The sequence below is a fragment of the Erpetoichthys calabaricus genome, chromosome 9 (genome assembly GCF_900747795.2).
Source record: "Erpetoichthys calabaricus chromosome 9, fErpCal1.3, whole genome shotgun sequence".
NCBI classification, from domain to species: Eukaryota; Metazoa; Chordata; class Cladistia; order Polypteriformes; family Polypteridae; genus Erpetoichthys; species Erpetoichthys calabaricus.
The window spans coordinates 9266053-9285175 of record NC_041402.2 but is presented as its reverse complement, the minus strand read 5'-3'; the positions used below and the strand labels follow the sequence as shown (position 1 = coordinate 9285175).

Below are 19123 nucleotides of genomic sequence, written 5' to 3'. Positions count from 1 at the left end.
ATGCGAGTGTCACTAAGGCCAGCGTCACATTACAGGTGTCAACACAACTTCTGCTTGGACGGCCTGTCACATTTAACGACAGCAGTGATTGAATATTGGCATATTTTATTAGTAGGAATCTTGGGGGTGACTGATTTCACAATTTCCTTGAGACTTTTCATTATGAGTCTCTTGAGGTGGTACAGGCAGGGTTTTATTCCCCCCACTTTGTATTTATTGTATTTTTTATTTTTCATACTTTTATGTAATTTCTGTCATGCCAATTTATTATGCAATATTTATGTAAAGTGCCTTTACATGTGACTCCACTCTCTGTACTTTCTGGGTGGAGCTCCAGGAGGTGGGACAAAGGTGACATCACTGCCGCTGGGTCCGCCCTCTGTCTTTTGATTTGGTCAGAGAGAGGAAGCCCGCAGTGTGTCATTGAGTTGGAGTTGTTTGTGAGTATTGCTTGTCTTTGATTTATTTACTGGATTCTTTTGCTCTGTTTTTTGAATTTCACTCTTAGGGCTGTGCATTGGTGCTTGTTTACTTTGAATTGCCTTTTAGGCACATCCTTTTTGGATTATATTTATTAAATATTTCATTTATAAATATTAATTGTTGCCTTTTTATTACAGAAACCCTCTGCCTTGTAGAGTAATTTCTGATATATTTGGGACTTTTGTTACATTTAGAACTAATAATACTAGTACCTCATTTTGGGCCTAGAAGGCCGAGGCCTGTAGGTGGTATTTGGAAACTGGCTGACTTGGGGGTGAGCTTCTTCTGGACAGGCTAGTGAAGGTCCTGACCTGCTTTGTGGCACTTCTCTGTGGTGTTGTGGGTCCACAGCTCTCTTAGCAAAGGCCAGCTGTTTTAAATAAATAATCACCGCGCTCGCGGCGTTGCGTGGTAGTGTGGCTGAAGCGGTTTCCGGGTGGATTCGTGCTGCAGACGTTTCTCACCTAAGTGCACAGGTGAGGGACGGTCCGCAGCGTAACTGTTGATTGCCACAGCTGCCACGTCCATTATATAAAGAAGCCCGAGACGGTTAAGGGGAGGAACAAGAAAAGAGAAGGAAACGGAGGTTGCAGAAGGAAGCAGGAAGGGAGCGAGTGAGAGAAAGCCGGTGCAGGAAAGTGAGCGAGAGCAGGCTCGCGGCAGCTGAGCAGACAGCCTGGGTGTTTGGCCGACACCCAGGGAAGTAGTAGATGTGGTCGCTACTGTAGAGATTACTTTTATGAAGCACGGGAGTGACCGGGAGACGGGTGACTCTCTGCTTAAGGCCGCGGAAGGCAGCGAGAATCGGGACTTGGGACGTGGGAGCCTTGGTCATTGGGGAATCCCAAGTCGCTGTCTGGAGGAGCCGACCGGAGCCAAGGATTGGTGAGGCAAGCCTGACAGCAGAAGTAGGCGAAAGAAGGTCAGGTGCAGAGAGAACGTCTCGCCTGCTGCAGGGCCCTAACGAGAGAAGCAGGTGAGACGCTAGTGTAAAAGAAGCACCGGGCTTGACATTGGGATTTTTTAGAAGACTGCTTCCTGTATTGTGTTTTAACCTCGCTTTTAAAGGATTGTTTGTTTTTGCATTTGTTTTATTTTAAACCTCCACCTTTCACCTTTCTTTTATGGATTATTTATTTGTTTTAAGGAAGATTTTGGACACTGCACTTTATTTGAACACTCATTCGTTTTGTTGTTGGATTTTAAATAAAAGCACTTTGCACATTTGCACCAACCTCTTGCTCTAATGTTATTGCCTCACTGTCTAGCTCCACGGTTTTCAAACTTTTTTGAACAAGTACCACTCCGCAAGGACCAGTAAACTGAAGTACCACTGTCAATGAATCGTTAATTTACGCCCGTGTTGTTTTGAAGAAAAAGTCACTATAATCACTATAATGACTATAATTATGACGTTAAAGTGATATTAAACTAATTAAGGAAATGGGTGTCCGCGCTAATAAAAGCTGGCTTGGAGTCTTCCACGCATTTACAGTAGTATACTTATAATATATATGATTATATGCAACATATTGGCATTCTAGCAACATCGATTCGTGGAAAATAAAGGACCACACGAGTACCACTTGGCATGACTTAAAGTACCACCAGTGGTACGCGCACCACAGTTTGAAAACCGTGGGTCTAGCTCATCTCGATTATAACTATCGACGGTGTTGGGTTCAAGGGCTCCCTAATAGAAGATGGGAGCATGGAGCTGAACCCGCATCGTCACATTCTCCTGTTGCCATGTTTGAAACTGCTGAATACAATAGATTCTAAATTGCATATTTGCTGGAGCCAATCAGCATGGAGCCCATTAGAATAAGCTGTAACCCTCAGCCATGTTACGGCAAACATCAAAAATTGAACAGACATCAGTGCTTGCTCCAAAGTTCAGTGGGACTCTACTCCTTTAGCATAATTCAAAACTCACAGTTTCATTATTGTTCTTTGGCATTCTGGGGCATTTTATGCATCAGACTTCAAGCTGAGCGCTCACTGGCCGTTAACCCTCACGCATACATGAGTCCACCGCTACGACTCACTATGATAAAATCAGACCAGCCTGATGTTGTCACAGGGCGTCACACTTCACAATCGATGGAAATGGACGTGCATTCTGATTGAGTATGTTATGATTCAAGCTACTTTCTTGGGTTTCCCTCATCTTGGTATCGTTTGGGGATGGGGCTGCTATTTTGTACTACCTGTTTCCTTGGGGATTTCCCATGATGCACTGGCAATAGTGACATCATTGGAGCGACGGTATAAGGCTCACCCTAAAATAATCACAAGTATCTGAGAGAGAACCAAACGCAGAATACGCCTTACTTTGAACTTTGATTACAGGTAGTTTGAGACTAAGCTCTTCCCTTTTGTCTTTGATTTGCCGTTTCTCTCTTTTTGACTTTAGGTTTTGACACTTGCTTTGTTTGGTCTTTGACTCCATTCTTTCTCCTGATCCTCACACTTTAATAATTTGGACTGACTGCCTGTTTTACATTCAGTACAGTGTATTGTGATGCCAGCCCTAAAGGCACAGCAACCACATTCCCACAGATGGCACAAAGAGCAGGACAAAAATGCAAAACGTTGACTGTCTCACGTGTCCCCAGAGTGTTAATTTGGCAAGAACAAATCTGCAAAACAATTTTACTTTTTTTTTTTTGCTCCTCTTCGTTTTAATTGTGTATGTGCTTGACTTTTTTCACATTTTCTGAGAGGTGGCATTGCCACAGTTCCAATGCTATTCCTACGACGTCACCATCAACCCTACACTCATTTTGGAAGCCAATATTCTAAACTGACTTGAAAAGAAATTATACCTAAATATGTATCATCAAATGATCCGTATTTATCAAAATTGGAACAACTACTCCTTTACGAAGTAAATGAAATAACCCTGCTTAATCAAAATATGTTTGAAAAATATATATGTATATCTTAGCATTATTATAAGACAAGTGCATAAACATCATGGCATACGGAAGTGTCTAAATCAGGATATGATACGAAGGAATTAACAAATGTTCACTTATTGTGTGGTTTCTCTTAAATTAAGATCGATAATAAATACATTTTATAAATAGCAAAATACATGTATATGTTAAGTTAACAATATTAGCTTCTTTGTTTATACTCGTACACATTAGCCATGCCAAGTTCAAGAAAACGTGCCAATGTGCTTTGCAAAATCCCAAAGGTTGCTAAATAAACTAATTTTCACAGACTTTTAGATCTCAGGCATTTGGTCACTTTCAGTATTAAGACATGCCATTCTCCTGGGATAGCCCAAGCCTGAAAAATGTATGTTAAAAGCGTCCCTAAACCAAGGGACTGAAATTTTTAGGAGATTTCTTCACATGAGCATTATGCATCTACCAAAGGACATCCGTTCCTCGTCAAAAGATAAAACGGCCAAATGTAATTAAAACAGAAACAAAAATCCTCAACCACAGTTTGACAGATGTGTCCACCTCGTGGTAAAAACATTTAGATCAGTACACTTTACAATATACAGTACACTACACACTGCATACACACGCATGCTGTCAGGTAGCATGAAAGGTGGGCCGTTCCTGTTTGGTCCTCCACGTTAAGGTCTGACCACAATGTTCTATGTATTGCTTATACATGAATGGGCATTTATTCAAAAAGGAATGGCTTTGCAATGATTGAAAGGCCTTGGCCTTTTTTTGGCAATGTGGCCGTCCTTTCGTACTCTACGGGAAATATCGATGTCCATCACCAAGATACTCCCACGGAAAAAACGACAAACATCGAGTACCGAACCTCAGAACTGCAGGCAAAAATGCTGCAAAGTTGGGCGATTCTACGCCTGTTGGTTGTCTCCGTACTGTACATGCAGGCTGAAGAAGACACTTCACATTGTGCAAACGACAAACTAATCAGAGATGGTTACTCACCTCTAATTACAAGGAAACAGACTTTCACAACCAAAGTGGAATGGTGCAAAAAGGACTACTGCAAGCGAGGAGCTGAACATCTGTATCAAACAGCAAGTAATATACACATGCAGAACTGTCTCAAGGCAGTCTACCACCGAAAGTGAAGGTTGCGCCTTCCTCTTTATCAAAAGATCAGTTTCGGTTTTCTTTTTTGTTTTAAGCCCTCAGTAGACTCATGTTTTCCTGACATCGCAAATATAGCTGCACCTCTTGGTTTCAAAAATATTCCATAGGCCTTTAAAAAGTAGAAAGAGTAACGTGAACAGATCTGACATTATGTAGGAAAACCAAACATTTTCAAAAATCGGCGATCTATAAAACAAGAGGGCTGGTGTCCGCTTAGTAATCATCAATGGTGCTGTTGAAGAAAAGATTCTGAACATCCAACATCGATGCCAGCTCAAGAATGTGCTTCTGAACCAATGGGTTCTCGATGGTATCTTCTTTAGGAAGCTGAGGGTATGTTTCCGGATAATTCCTTGTCTCCTGAAATGAGAGAAACAAAAAATAGAGACCATATGAGTGTCCTCTAAAAAAATCTCGGCTCTTTATTATTCTAACATGTTTTGTTCATGATCAAGACATTTTAAAATCACTACTTTTCAATATAATGATACTTCACTACCGGAAAATAGGTTGAAGTGGTATAGACATGTAATGAGGAGGGATAAGGAATTTGTGGGCAAAAGAGTGATGGGAATAGAAGTCCAGTTGAAGAGAAAGCGATGAAGGCCAACACGGGGGCTAGTGGATAAAGTAAAAGAATATCTGAAGGAAAAAGGTGAGGACGTGCAGGACTTAGCTGTATGGAGGTGGTCCATCAGACACATCAACCTTACAGAGAAGTGGGAAAAGATGAACAGGAACGATAAGAAGATCGCAGTAGTTCAGATTTTATCAAACAGAACCTTAGCTGAGGTGGCACAGTGGCAGCACAGCTGGCCTTGTACTAAGGAAACCACGGTTCATGTCTCTGGTCCTCCCTTTGTGGAGTTTGCATTTTCTCCCCGTGTCTGTGTGGGGTTCCTCCGGGTGCCCTGGTTTTCATCCCACAGTCCAAAGACGTGCAGGCCAGGAGAACTGGCAATGGTAAATTAGCCATAGTGTGTGGTCTGTGTGGACGTGTTGTGCGTGTTCGTCCTGCAATTGACTGGTGCCCTGTCCAGAGTTTCATTCTGCCTTGCTCCATGTGCTAGCTGGGTATAGGATCTGCCCCCCCACCACGACCCTGTTCAGCACTTAGGAAGATTAGAAAATGGCTGACTGACTGACCTTGGCTGAAGCCACGGGTGTGAGGTTACTAGCAAACGACTAGGATCAGTCTGAAAAAGCTACATGGACTCGCTGTGTGGGATCAGCACCCACAAAGTAAAGGATTAGGATCAGGTGCAAAATGTAAGAGTAGAAACGGCTCCAGGCATACTAGGACTTGAGGAATCAAATGAGACATGAACTGCAGAGATGTCACAACAGAAGAATTTCGTATTCAGCACCAATACCCGATGTCTTTCATTACCACAGGAAACGCAGAAATCCCATTCAATGGCTTTTTAAAGGTGGCATGGTGGCGCAGTGGGTAGCGCTGCTGAAAGGTAGTAAGGAGACTCAGGTTCGCTTCCCATGTCCTCCCTGCGTGGAGTTTGCATGTTCTCCCCGTGTCTGCATGGGTTTCCTCCCACAGTCCAAAGATGTGCCGGTTAGGTGCATTGGCGATTCTAAATTGTCCCAAGTGTGTGCTTGGTGTGTGTGTGTGTGCCCTGCGGTGGGCTGGCACCCTGCCCAGGGTTTGTTTCCTGCCTTGTGTACTGTGCTGGCTGGGACTGGCTCCAGCAGACCCCCATGACCCTGTAGTTGGGATATAGCGGGTTGGATAATGGATGGATGGATGGTTTTTTATTAAAGGACCTCCATTACTGAAATGAACAATATTGTGCCTGTTTCTGTAATATAATACGAGAGATGTTCAAAAAGCTTCCTTATATTTTCATTGGAAACGGTGAAGGCGGGAGGCGTAGTAATTGGTCGAGTCTGAGAGGGTCATGTGACTAGTTCTGTCTGGCAAGCCGGCTGCCCTTGCAGTTTAGTATAAGAGTCATTTTGTTTTTGAAATTCTTAATAAATAGAGCTAAAAAACAGACACTTGTTGAACGTCCCTCGTATAAAATGTATAAATACGAAGAGTAGCAACATCTTTAAAATACTGGAATATCCATCAAGTAGTGACCCAACTATTTAAGTAAATAATATCGCCCTTCATAAATATCAAAATGCAATGCAAGGGATTGAAGTTTAATGTGTGGCAGAGGTGAGGATCTCCCCAGTGTAACAACAATGAGCGCTTATAATCTTGGGGGGGATTTCAGTGAGAAAATTTCATTGTGCAAGTGCAAGAATTGCACTTGTTACTAAAAAGAAAAAGGCAAAATACACACATGGGCTGGCGTTATTGCAACTTTTACCCCATTATGGAATTAATTCAGAAATGGATTTAATCATACTTTGAGAATGAAATAACGTTAGCAATTAAATACAGTTTAATCGTTTAACTTGCAAAGATTTCGAGGTGAATCACTTTTAAATTGTGTCCTACACTGACCGGATAAATGAATGGAGGCTTTGCATTTATTCTCTGAGAACTTCTACAGATGTCCATCAGTCCAGTCATCTGTCTATTTTATAACCGGTGTATACGATTCTGATTGTTGCTGGGGTGCGACTTACACGCACCCACCATCGCACATATAGGACTGTAGGATGTGGGAGATCTAACGGTTGTTACCTTTCTGTCCAGTCTGTTCTGCTTCTCTACCTAAATGCCAGGAGTTATCGATGTAAAAGAAACAGGGAATGTATTAAAATACTGGAGCAGTCAATCCTGACGTTGACCCAGCTGGTAATAGTAGACATACAGTACAAGAGCTAGAGCTGGGATTTGGGGCATTCAGTTTAGGCCTACAGTGCATCCGGAAAGTATTCCCAGCACATCACTTTTTCCACATTTTGTTATGTTACAGCCTTATTCCAAAATGGATTAAATTCATTTTTTCTTCAGAATTCTACACACAACACCCTATAATGACAATGTGAAAAAAGTTTACTTGAGATTTTTGCAAATTTATTAAAAATAAAAAAATTGAGAAAGCACATGTCCATAAGTATTCACAGCCTTTGCCATGAAGCTCAAAATTGAGCTCAGGTGCATCCTGTTTCTCCTGATCATCCTTGAGATGTTTCTGCAGCTTCATTGGAGTCCACCTGTGGTGAATTCAGTTGACTGGACATGATTTGGAAAGGCACACACCTGTCTATAGAAGGTCCCACAGTTGACAGTTCATGTCAGAGCACAAACCAAGCATGAAGTCAAAGGAATTGTCTGTAGACCTCCGAGACAGGATTGTCTCGAGGCACAAATCTGGGGAAGGTTACAGAAAAATTTCTGCTGCTTTGAAGGTCTCAATGAGCACAGTGGCCTCCATCATCTGTAAGTGGAAGAAGTTTGAAACCACCAGGACTCTTCCTAGAGCTGGCCAGCCATCTAAACTGAGCGATTGGGGGAGAAGGGCCTTAGTCAGGGAGGTGACCAAGAACCCGATGGTCACTCTGTCAGAGCTCCAGAGGTCCTCTGTGGAGAGAGGAGAACCTTCCAGAAGGACAACCATCTCTGCAGCAATCCACCAATCAGGCCTGTATGGTAGAGTGGCCAGACGGAAGCCACTCCTTAGTAAAAGGCACATGGCAGCCCGGCTGGAGTTTGACAAAAGGCACCTGAAGGACTCTCAGACCATGAGAAAGAAAATTCTCTGGTCTGATGAGATAAAGATTGAACTCTTTGGTGTGAATGCCAGGCGTCACGTTTGGAGGAAACCAGGCACCGCTCATCACCAGGCCAATACCATCCCTACAGTGAAGCATGGTGGTGGCAGCATCATGCTGTGGGGATGTTTTTCAGCGGCAGGAACTGGGAGACTAGTCAGGATAAAGGGAAAGATGACTGCAGCAATGTACAGAGACATCCTGGATGAAAACCTGCTCCAGAGCGCTCTTGACCTCACACTGGGGCGACGGTTCATCTTTCAGCAGGGCAACGACCCTAAGCACACAGCCAAGATATCAAAGGAGTGGCTTCAGGACAACTCTGTGAATGTCCTTGAGTGGCCCAGCCAGAGCCCAGACTTGAATCCGATTGAACATCTCTGGAGAGATCTTAAAATGGCTGTGCACCGACGCTTCCCATCCAACCTGATAGAGCTTGAGAGGTGCTGCAAAGAGGAATGGGCGAAACTGGCCAAGGATAGGTGTGCCAAGCTTGTGGCATCATATTCAAAAAGACTTGAGGCTGGAATTGCTGCCAAAGGTGCATCGACAAAGTATTGAGCAAAGGCTGTGAATACTTATGGACATGGGATTTCTCAGTTTTTTTATTTTTAATAAATTTGTAAAAATCTCAAGTAAACTTTTTTCACGTTGTCATTATGGGGTGTTGTGTGTAGAATTCTGAGGAAAAAAATGAATTTAATCCATTTTGGAATAAGGCTGTAACATAACAAAATGTGGAAAAAGTGATGCGCTGTGAATACTTTCCGGATGCACTGTATGTAGGAAAGAGTTTGAATGTTAGAATAGGGTCAGCGTAGGATCCTAACTCGACAAAATCTTGCTGGTGTTGGTCGGTGCTTTTATGCGTGATGGGACAGAAAAAACATATGAGGTTTCCAGGTGGAAATTTGACATGAAAGACCATCAGTGCTATAAAAGGGAAAACAACGCTGGCCAAGTTGTGATGTAATGATGACCTCTCAATTTTTGTAGTCAAACCATATTTGGACCAATGTAATGGAGGCTTAATGCTTCTAGTTTGCTTTTTTATTTAAATTAAATAAACAGGGAAATAGAGACATAATATGGGATATACTTCGGCCTTTTTGAACTAACAGATTACTGGAAATAGCCTCAAATAGCCTAAAAGTCTCCTTGCACTGAACAGAAGCACAGTGAATTCTGGGAATGCTAAAAAGGCAACACTGGACTGTGAGCATTTAACATGGGCTACATCCACACAAATAAATTTGTGCTCAAAAATGCAGACTTTAGTCTCTGTTTTCACCTTTTGTCCACACTACCTTGGTGTTTTTAACCATGACTCATGAATGCTTTAAAGTCACTTCAGAATTTTTTTGTCTGGTGCCTCCTGTCTCACCAGTGCACGATAACCCCCACATAGGAAATACTCATCTTGATGTCTTGTTATGCAAGACTTCGAGCTTTGATTGGTTCGTGTTTATTACGTGGCCCTTCCCTGACTGGATTCTACTCATAACATTTTCTCATTTACTTTTCTGTGTGTAAACTCAAACTGCAAAAGAATGTCTAGTGTGAAGGACACTTCTTGTTTCCGCCAATGTGCATATGGCCACTGTAGGTGAATGGCTACATCACATGCAGATTCGGTCGTTCAACTGTGTGGTTGTAAAAGGTGTGGAAACACTAGTGTGGATGAAGATCAGTATCATTTAAAAACAACATTTTCCAATGAAAACTTAGTAGTGTAGATGTAGCCTGAGAGTGATGTACAGTCATATGAAAAAGTTTGCGACCCCCTCTCAGCCTGCATAATAATTTACTCTCCTTTCAACAATAAAGATAACAGTGGTATGTCTTTCATTTCCTAGGAACATCGGAGTACTGCGGTGTTTTCCGAACAAAGATTTTTAGTGACGCAGTATTTAGTTGTATGAAATTAAATCAAATGTGAAAAACTGGCTGTGCACAAATGTGGGTCCCCTTGTCATTGTGCTGATTTGAATGCCTGTCACTGCTCAATGCTGATTGGTTGATGAGCTCGTTAAGCCTTGAACTTCATAGACAGGTGTGTCCAATCAGGAGATATAAAGGGATTTAAGGTGGTCAATTACAAGTTGTGCTTCCTTCCCTTTGACTCTCCTCTGAAGAGTGACAGCATGGGATCCTCAAAGCAACTCTCAAAACATCTGAAAACAAAGATTGTTGAGTCTCCTGGTTTAGGGGAAGGCTACAAAAACCCATCTCAGAGGTTTAAACTGTCAGTTTCAACTGTAAAGAATGGAATCAGGAAATGGAAGGCCACAGGCACAGTTGCTGTTAAACCCAGCAGGTCTGGCAGGCCAAGAAAAATACAAGAGCGGCATATGAGCAGGATTGTGAGAATGGTGACAGACAACCCACAGATCACCTCCAAAGACCTGCAAGAACATCTTGCTGCAGATGGTGTATCTGTACATCGTTCTACAATTCAGCGCAGTTTGCACAAAGAACATCTGTATGGCAGGGTGATGAGAAAGAAGCCCTTTCTGCACTCACACCACAAACAGAGTCGCTTGTTGTATGCCAATGCTCATTTAGACAAGCCAGATTCATTTTGGAACAAAGTGTTTTGGACTGATGAGACAAAAATGGAGTTATTTGGTCATAACAAAAAGCGCTTTGCACGGTAGAAGAACACCGCATTCCAAGAAAAACACCTGCTACCTACTGTCAAATTTGGTGGAGGTTCCATCATGCTGTGTGGCTGTGTGGACAGTTCAGGGACTGGGACTCTTGTTAAAGTCAAGGCTCAGATGAATTCAACCCAATATCAACAAATTCTTCAGGATAATGTTCAAGCATCAGTCACAAAGTTGAAGTTTATGCAGGGGTTGGATATTCCAACAAGACAATGACCCAAAACACAGTTGGAAATCTACAAAGGCATTCATGCAGAGGGAGAAGTACAATGTTCTGGAATGGCCGTCACAGTCCCCTGACTTGAAGATCATCGAAAATCTATGGGATGATTTGAAGCAGGCTGTCCATCCAACTGAACTGGAGAGATTTTGTATGAAGAATGGTCAACAATACCTCCATCCAGAATCAGACACTCATCAGAGGCTATAAGAGGACAGCGTCTAGAGGCTGTTAGATTTGAAAAGGAGGCTCAACTAAGTATTGATGTCATATCTCTGTTGGGGTGCCCACATTTATGCACCTGTCTAATTTTGTTATGCTGCATATTGCATATTTTCTGTTAATCCAATAAACTTAATGTCACTGCTGAAATACTACTGTGTCCATAAGGCATGTCAGATATTAAAAGGAAGTTGCTACTTTGAGAGCTCAGTCAATGAGAAACAAAAATCCAAAGAATTAAGAGGGGGTCCCAAACTTTTTCATATGACTGTATAATTAGAAATTATGAGATAAAGAAAAGGGAGTGAAAAAATCACCAGGCTGAGAGTAGGTGATGCTTCAACAAGACGAAGATCAGTTCACCAGGGGTTTAGGCGAACGGCGACATCTTATGCATTTTCGGTCATTTTAATATGGGTGGAAATAATTTCATAAACAATGTAAAAACACAAGTGTGGATGGAGATTGCCGTTTTTAAAAATTAAAACATAGTAGTGTGGACGTTTCCTGAGAGATATATAATTGAAGAAAATGGAGTGAAACTATCATCATCTCAAAATTGTGGACATCCACTATGCTTCAACAAGACAAAGAGCAATGCACCAGGTTGTTTAGGTGAACAGCAGCATCCTATGCATTTTCAGATGTTTTAGTGTGGGCAGAAATACTTTTGTAAGCAATGCTGAAACTCTGATGTGGATGGAGAGTGTTTACGTTTTAAAAAACCAAAGGATTTTAATGAAGATTTCCACAAAACCAACTTCACCAAATTTCGAACACCCATTTTAATCATTATCAAAGGCGCAATGACTTACATAGTTATTGTTAATTTCTTCAAAAACACCCAAAATTGCATTTCTATGAATTTCAAAAAAATATTTACCCTAAAAATCTTGTGGAGCCTAAGTGTCGCTGAACAAAACACAAACCGGATAAGCAGCAGCCGAAGAAATTCATCTCCAAAGAACTGAAGAAAGGCTTGGTCTAAAATAAAACAAAGAGAAAAGGTTAAGAAACAGACAACGCCATTTCTATCGTATACTAGGCATTCTTCTAATACAACACTAGTCAAGTTCACCCGTATCAAAATACCATTCGTGTCTATCTAAAAAGTGACAATCAGGTCTATCATCATTAATAAATAATAATAATTCTTTCCATTTATATAGCGCTTTTCTTACCACTTAAAATGCTTTTCATAGTGAGTTGGGGGCCACTTCAGCCACCCCTAATGTGTAGCATCCACTTGGATGATGAGACGGCAGCCATTGTTGCTCCAGTGCACTCACCACACACTAGCTGTTAGGTGGTGAAGTGGTGAATGAAAGAGGGCCATTTAGAGATAAAGGATGATTAGGGGGCCAGAATGACTAGGCCATGGTGGGCAGTCTAGCCAGGACATTGGGATACACCTTGCTCTTTATGAAGGATGCTCAGCAATCTTCTATGACCCCAGAGAGTGAGGACCTCGGTTCTATGTCTCATCCATCTTTGTTACAACATACATGTTTGTCAACCTTTTTCATTTTGCATGTCTACCTATATACCAGTTATGTCAAGTGCATTCATATCTGCATTATGTCTGTTTTAAATAGTGCTATTCATATCTAATAACAGATATCCATTGATTGTAAATGCCACCATACATAAACAATTATTGTTAAAATTGGTGCTATGTAAGCAATATAATAAATAGACATGAAGGGCATTATGTGTGACAGGCAGACATGGCACTATGAAATAAACATAAGAGAAGAAGATTCAGTGTATCTGACTCGTTTGATTGGCTACTAGCCAAGTCAGCTCACTACCTCATCCACATACATTTTGAATATTGTCGTGGATTCTGCTCTAATGACATGACATGGACATTTGTGCCAGATTCCCACAACTCTCTGCGTGAACTAAATACAGTATAATTGGTAAATCTTACAGCACATAGGGGGACTTAATGATCTGGAAAGAGAAGAGGGAGAAGTGCTGCATGGATTAAAAAGGCTCAACTCTGAAAAATCACCAACACCAGATAAAATTTATCCTTGAGATAGATAGATAGATAGATAGATAGATAGATAGATAGATAGATAGATAGATAGATAGATAGATAGATAGATAGATAGATATGAAAGGCACTATATGATAGATAGATAGATAGATATGAAAGGCACTATAGATAGATAGATAGATAGATAGATAGATAGATAGATAGATAGATAGATAGATAGATAGATAGATAGATAGATAGATACTTTATTAATCCCAAGGGGAAATTCACTTACTCCAGCAGCACCTTACTGATACAAAAAACAATATTAAATTAAAGATTGATAATAATGCAGGTAAAAACAGACAATAACTTTTTATAATGTTAACGTTTATCCCCCCGGGTGGAGTTGAAGAGTCGCATAGTTTGGGGTTTTGAGTGTTTAAGGAGGTTAGTGACTGCAGATATAAACCCTTCGTACTTATTTTCTGAAAGTCACTCCACACTGGAGAAATTCCGAAAGACTGGAAGCTGGCAAATATTATCTAATTTTATAAAAAGGTAAATTCTGCAGATCCAACAAACTGCAGGCCAGTAAGCTTAATATGCATCACAGGTAAATGAGTGTGTAGCCCAGGTAGAAATGTTCTTAAATAACTGATTGATGTAAGTAAGTTTTTGATGTAAAAATGTAAATGTTTGTGTTTTAAACTGTTAATTTTAGTGTAGTAGTTCGTTTACGTGGTTATGCAGACTTTTATTTTGATAACCGGATGTTGTAGAGAAAACGGAAGGGGGTGGAAGGACCAGCTGGAGAGGAGAACGAAAAAGAAAAAAGAGAGAGCGTGACGCCGAGGTGGTGTAGCAGAAAGTTTGGGAGACAAATTATCAGCAAGATAATTTACCGGAATACGAACTGCTGAGGTAGACGGAGAATTTCGATTAGACGTTCGCAGTGTCTATTGACCGAAGAACCACTCAAGGGGAAGTAGCAGTGTGACCCGATACAGGTAGCAGCTAACTCAGCTCAACGCGCTTCTAGTGGACATTCGCTTATTTGGAGACGGAGACGCTTTTAGATTAGCTCAGCAGCGGTTCCCTGCTCACGGACAGAGGCAGAGGGGTCAGAAGGATTTGTTGGACTGATACCACCATTGCCAAGTAAGGTACCTCTTTCATTTTATTTATTGCTCCTGGTGGAGTGAAATGACCGCTAAGTTTTTGGTCACAACGCTCACAAGCACCGAATCAGGCCTGCAACGTTTTGTTTCAATACGAGTGACAAGACTGAATGTGTTTTTATTTTATTACTAATAGTGTAATATAGTTCCTGATTATTTCCAGTTTATTAATTGTGTTTTGTTGGATTATAATTAAACGGGGAGTTTATCATTGTTTTATAAACCAGTTTCTTGGTGTTTATTATAAGTTTGTGTAGTATAAACTATTGGTTTGGGAACGAATGTTAACGGGTAACTTCTTCTACCTTTATTTATTTGTTATTACCTGACCAGTAATATTGCTATATTTAATTAATAATGTTTTGTTCATAGTGACCCGAGACACAAAATATTAAAGTAATTAGAATCATAATAAATTAGGCATTGGAGTAAAGAACTCAGGGCCCCTTTCTACACACAGTTAGAGTAGACGGGTTACAAATTGAAGGAATTATTAAGGAGAAGATCGAGCAGGACATGTGTGTTAGTGAGCAGTCAGTTTGGGTTTAGATGGAGGAGCTTGGGTTTTCCTGACATGTTGGGAGTTCTATGAAGAAGCAACAAAAGCAGGTGACCAGAGAGGTGCTTATGCTATTATTTACAAGGCTTTTGATAAGGTCCCACATGAGAGGTTAGTGACCTGACTAAAAGAAGTGGGAATTTAGAGTGCTACCTATATGTACAAAATTGTACTGATTTACACCATTCATGTTAGAATGCCCAGTGGGAGCTGGGTGGTCTCGTGGCCTCGGAACCCCTGCAGATTTTGTTTTTTTTTTCCCCAGCCCTCTGGAGTTTTTTTGCTTTTTTCTGTCCTCCCTGGCCATCAGACCTTACTTTATTCTTTGTTACTTAGCGTTGCTTAACCTTATTTTTATATTTTTCTTTCTTCATCTTGTAAAGCACTTTGAGCTACATATTTTGTGTGAAAACATGCTACATAAATAAATGCTGTTGTTGTTGTCGTAGTGGCCTCATCACTGGCTACATCCAAGCGATCAAGAGAGCTAATAGGATGTTAGGTCATAAATCACAAGGTGTGGAGTACGAGTCAGGTGAGGTAATGCTATATATGTCACAGCAGTAAGGCTTCACCTGGAGTACTGTGTGCACTTCTAGTCTCCATATTATAAAAAGGGCATTGCAGTGCTAGAGAAAGTCAAGAGAAGAGGACTGAGGTGAATAAGAAGAGACTAACGCAGCTGAATTTTTTCATTTTGAGCAAATGGAGAATAAGAGGTGACATGACTTAAGTGGTTAAAATTATGAAAGGAATTAGTCCAGTGGATTGAGCCTGTTACTTCAAAATAAGTTCAACAAGAGATACGGTGGTAAACTTGGGCAGACATCTCACAACTGTTAGAAAAGTTTTATGTGTGTGTATTCTGTTTCTTACAGCACCCTGGAGTCAAACGGTGAGCAGGTTCAATTGTTCTCTAAGTGACTAAAAATATAAGTATCAATCCTGCACAGGAAAAGAAAACTGCCATGTGACATATAAGGAGATATACAGTGCATCTGGAAAGTATTCACAGCGCATCACTTTTTCCACATTTTGTTATGTCACAGCCTAATTCCAAAATGGATTAAATTCATTTTTTTCCTCAGAATTCTACACACAACACCCCATAATGACAACGTGAAAAAAGTTTACTTGGGGTTTTTGCAAATTTATTAAAAATAAAAAATTTGAGAAAGCACATGTACACAAGTATTCACAGCCTTTGCCATGAAGCTCAAAATTGAGCTGAGGTGCATCCTGTTTCCCCTGATCATCCTGGAGATGTTTCTGCAGCTTCATTGGAGTCCACCTGTGGTAAATTCAGTTGACTGGACATGATTTGGAAAGGCACACACCTGTCTATAGAAGGTCCCACAGTTGACAGTTCATGTCAGAGCACAAACCAAGCATGAAGTCAAAGGAATTGTCTGTAGACCTCCGAGACAGGATTGTCTCGAGGCACAAATCTGGGGAAGGTTACAGAAAAATTTCTGTTGCTTTGAAGGTCCCAATGAGCACAGAAGCCTCCATCATCCGTAAGTGGAAGAAGTTTGAAACCACCAGGACTCTTCCTAGAGCTGGCCGGCCATCTAAACTGAGTGATTGGGGGAGAAGGGCCTTAGTCAGGGAGGTGACCAAGAACCCGATGGTCACTCTGTCAGAGCTCCAGAGGTCCTCTGTGGAGAGAGGAGAACCTTCCAGAAGGACAGCCATCTCTGCAGCAAACCACCAATCAGGCCTGTATGGTAGAGTGGCCAGACGGAAGCCACTCCTTAGTAAAAGGCACATGGCAGCCCGCCTGGAGTTTGCCAAAAGGCACCTGAAGGACTCTCAGACCATGAGAAAGAAAATTCTCTGGTCTGATGAGACAAAGATTGAACTCTTTGGTTTGAATGCCAGGCGTCACGTTTGGAGGAAACCAGGCACCGCTCATCACCAGGCCAATACCATCCCTACAGTGAAGCATGGTGGTGACAGCATCGTGCTGTGGGGATGTTTTTCAGCGGCAGGAACTGGGAGACTAGTCAGGATAAAGGGAAAGATGACTGCAGCAATGTACAGAGACATCCTGGATGAAAACCTGCTCCAGAGCGCTCTTGACCTCAGACTGGGGCGACGGTTCATCTTTCAGCAGGACAACGACCCTAAGCACACAGCCAAGATATCAAAGGAGTGGCTTCAGGACAACTCTGTGAATGTCCTTGAGTGGCCCAGCCAGAGCCCAGACTTGAATCCGATTGAACATCTCTGGAGAGATCTTAAAATGGCTGTGCACCGACGCTTCCCATCCAACCTGATGGAGCTTGAGAGGTGCTGCAAAGAGGAATGGGCGAAACTGGCCAAGGATAGGTGTGCCAAGCTTGTGGCATCATATTCAACAAGACTTGAGGCTGGAATTGCTGCCAAAGGAGCATCGACAAAGTATTGAGCAAAGGCTGTGAATACTTATGGACATGGGATTTCTCAGTTTTTTTATTTTTAATAAATTTGCAAAAATCTCAAGTAAACTTTTTTCACGTTGTCATTATGGGGTGTTGTGTGTAGAATTGTGAGGAAAAAAATGAATTGAATCCATTTTGGAATAAGGCTGTAACATAACAAAATGTGAAAAAAGTGATGCGCTGTGAATACTTTCCGGATGCACTGTACGTATTCACACACACGGGAAGGGACTAACACAAACATTTGTGTGGAATCAGTACATGCTACACACTCCACTCTTTCAACAAGAGGACATATCATACAACACCAGACCTTTACAATGCAGACCAAAAAAGGTGACCAGAAATAATCAACCTTACCTATAGAGCGGGCGCGAGTGATCAGTTGACCCACATCCCGGTAGACCTTTCGCAGATAATCCTGACATTTGTCCCACAATCCCCTACGCATACTGGACAAACCGCATGTGTGAAGGAAGGCCATCAGGGGGTTGTATAGAAAAAGCGTGAAGAGGCTTCCTCGTTGGGACTGATCTACAAAATGAGCAAAACAAAGAGGCAGGAGGCATTACACCTCAAAGACGAGGCACACAATCATGACACATATGACAGAATTGACCACATCCACACAGAAGGTGCGATTTCTGCTGGTTACCAGACATTTAATGCATTACAGTATTTGAACCAGTCATTCCATTACATTCTGATGAGTCAAAATGATGCTGGAATTACGTAAAATGTACTTGTGACAAGTCAAATGATGAACTTGGCATTTGCTCCCATCACCCCAAAGATATGTATTTTTGCTAACTAATTTTTAAATAAACTACTTCCAGAAAATCATCTCATGCACAACACTGAAGCAAGATCAAGTTTTTAGCTGAAGACCCACCTGCTCATTGGCTGCCCTGACACACATGCTCCACAACTGCAGTGGGGTGTCTCAAATTGTGAAACTACCCAGGTATATTGATCTTCATCTTGTTGAAGCTTCATGGATGTCCACAAATATGAGGCATACTCTGCAAATGACTCCTTTTTATTGAACTGCAACACCTCACTCTCAGGCTACATCCACACTACTACATTTTCATTTAAAAATTGTGTTTTTAATTGAAAATGATCCACATCCACACTTGTATTTTCATATTGTTCACGAAATTATCTCCACCCACAGTAAAATGACTGAAAATGTATACAGGATGTAGCTCTTCACCTACACTGGGCATGCGTGCATTGGCGGAAACAGAAAGAGGAAACGTCTACCATGCTAGACATTCATTTGCAGCTTGAGTTTACACACTGAGAAAAGCAATGGCAAATACGATGATACATAGCAGAGCTACTGAAATTGCCTACAACTCCCAGCAACCCTGACTGTATTTGGCCGTTAGGCAGATTCAGAAGGTACAAGGGTTGTTGGGAAGTAGGAAAATTAAGAGGTTTCTTTAAGAAGAAGCCAGAAAGATGCCAAGGGGACTGTGGTCAACTGTCTGTATTCCAGTTTCTATCTGGATGTACTGTACAATTTAAAGAGATTGTTATTTTCATGGGGATTCTTACATATGCATTATTGTCACTTTTACTTTAAAACTTTTGTA

At 41.4% G+C, this 19123-nt stretch overlaps 2 protein-coding genes across 2 annotated transcripts in view; one reads left to right on the top strand and one right to left on the bottom strand.

Moving 5' to 3' along the window:
* Positions 1-19123, top strand: part of LOC127529167 (uncharacterized) — a 445804-nt gene that overhangs the window by 115285 nt on the left and 311396 nt on the right. The window lies entirely within an intron of this gene.
* scai (suppressor of cancer cell invasion) overlaps positions 3006-19123 on the bottom strand; it is a 404273-nt gene continuing 388155 nt past the window's right edge. The window contains exons 17-19 of the mRNA XM_028809140.2: positions 17883-18056; positions 12259-12359; positions 3006-4940 (exon numbers count right to left, since the gene is read on the bottom strand). Of these exons, the coding sequence (XP_028664973.1) occupies positions 4794-4940; positions 12259-12359; positions 17883-18056 (422 nt within the window). The 3' untranslated portion in view covers positions 3006-4793. The remainder of the gene's footprint in view (positions 4941-12258; positions 12360-17882; positions 18057-19123) is intronic.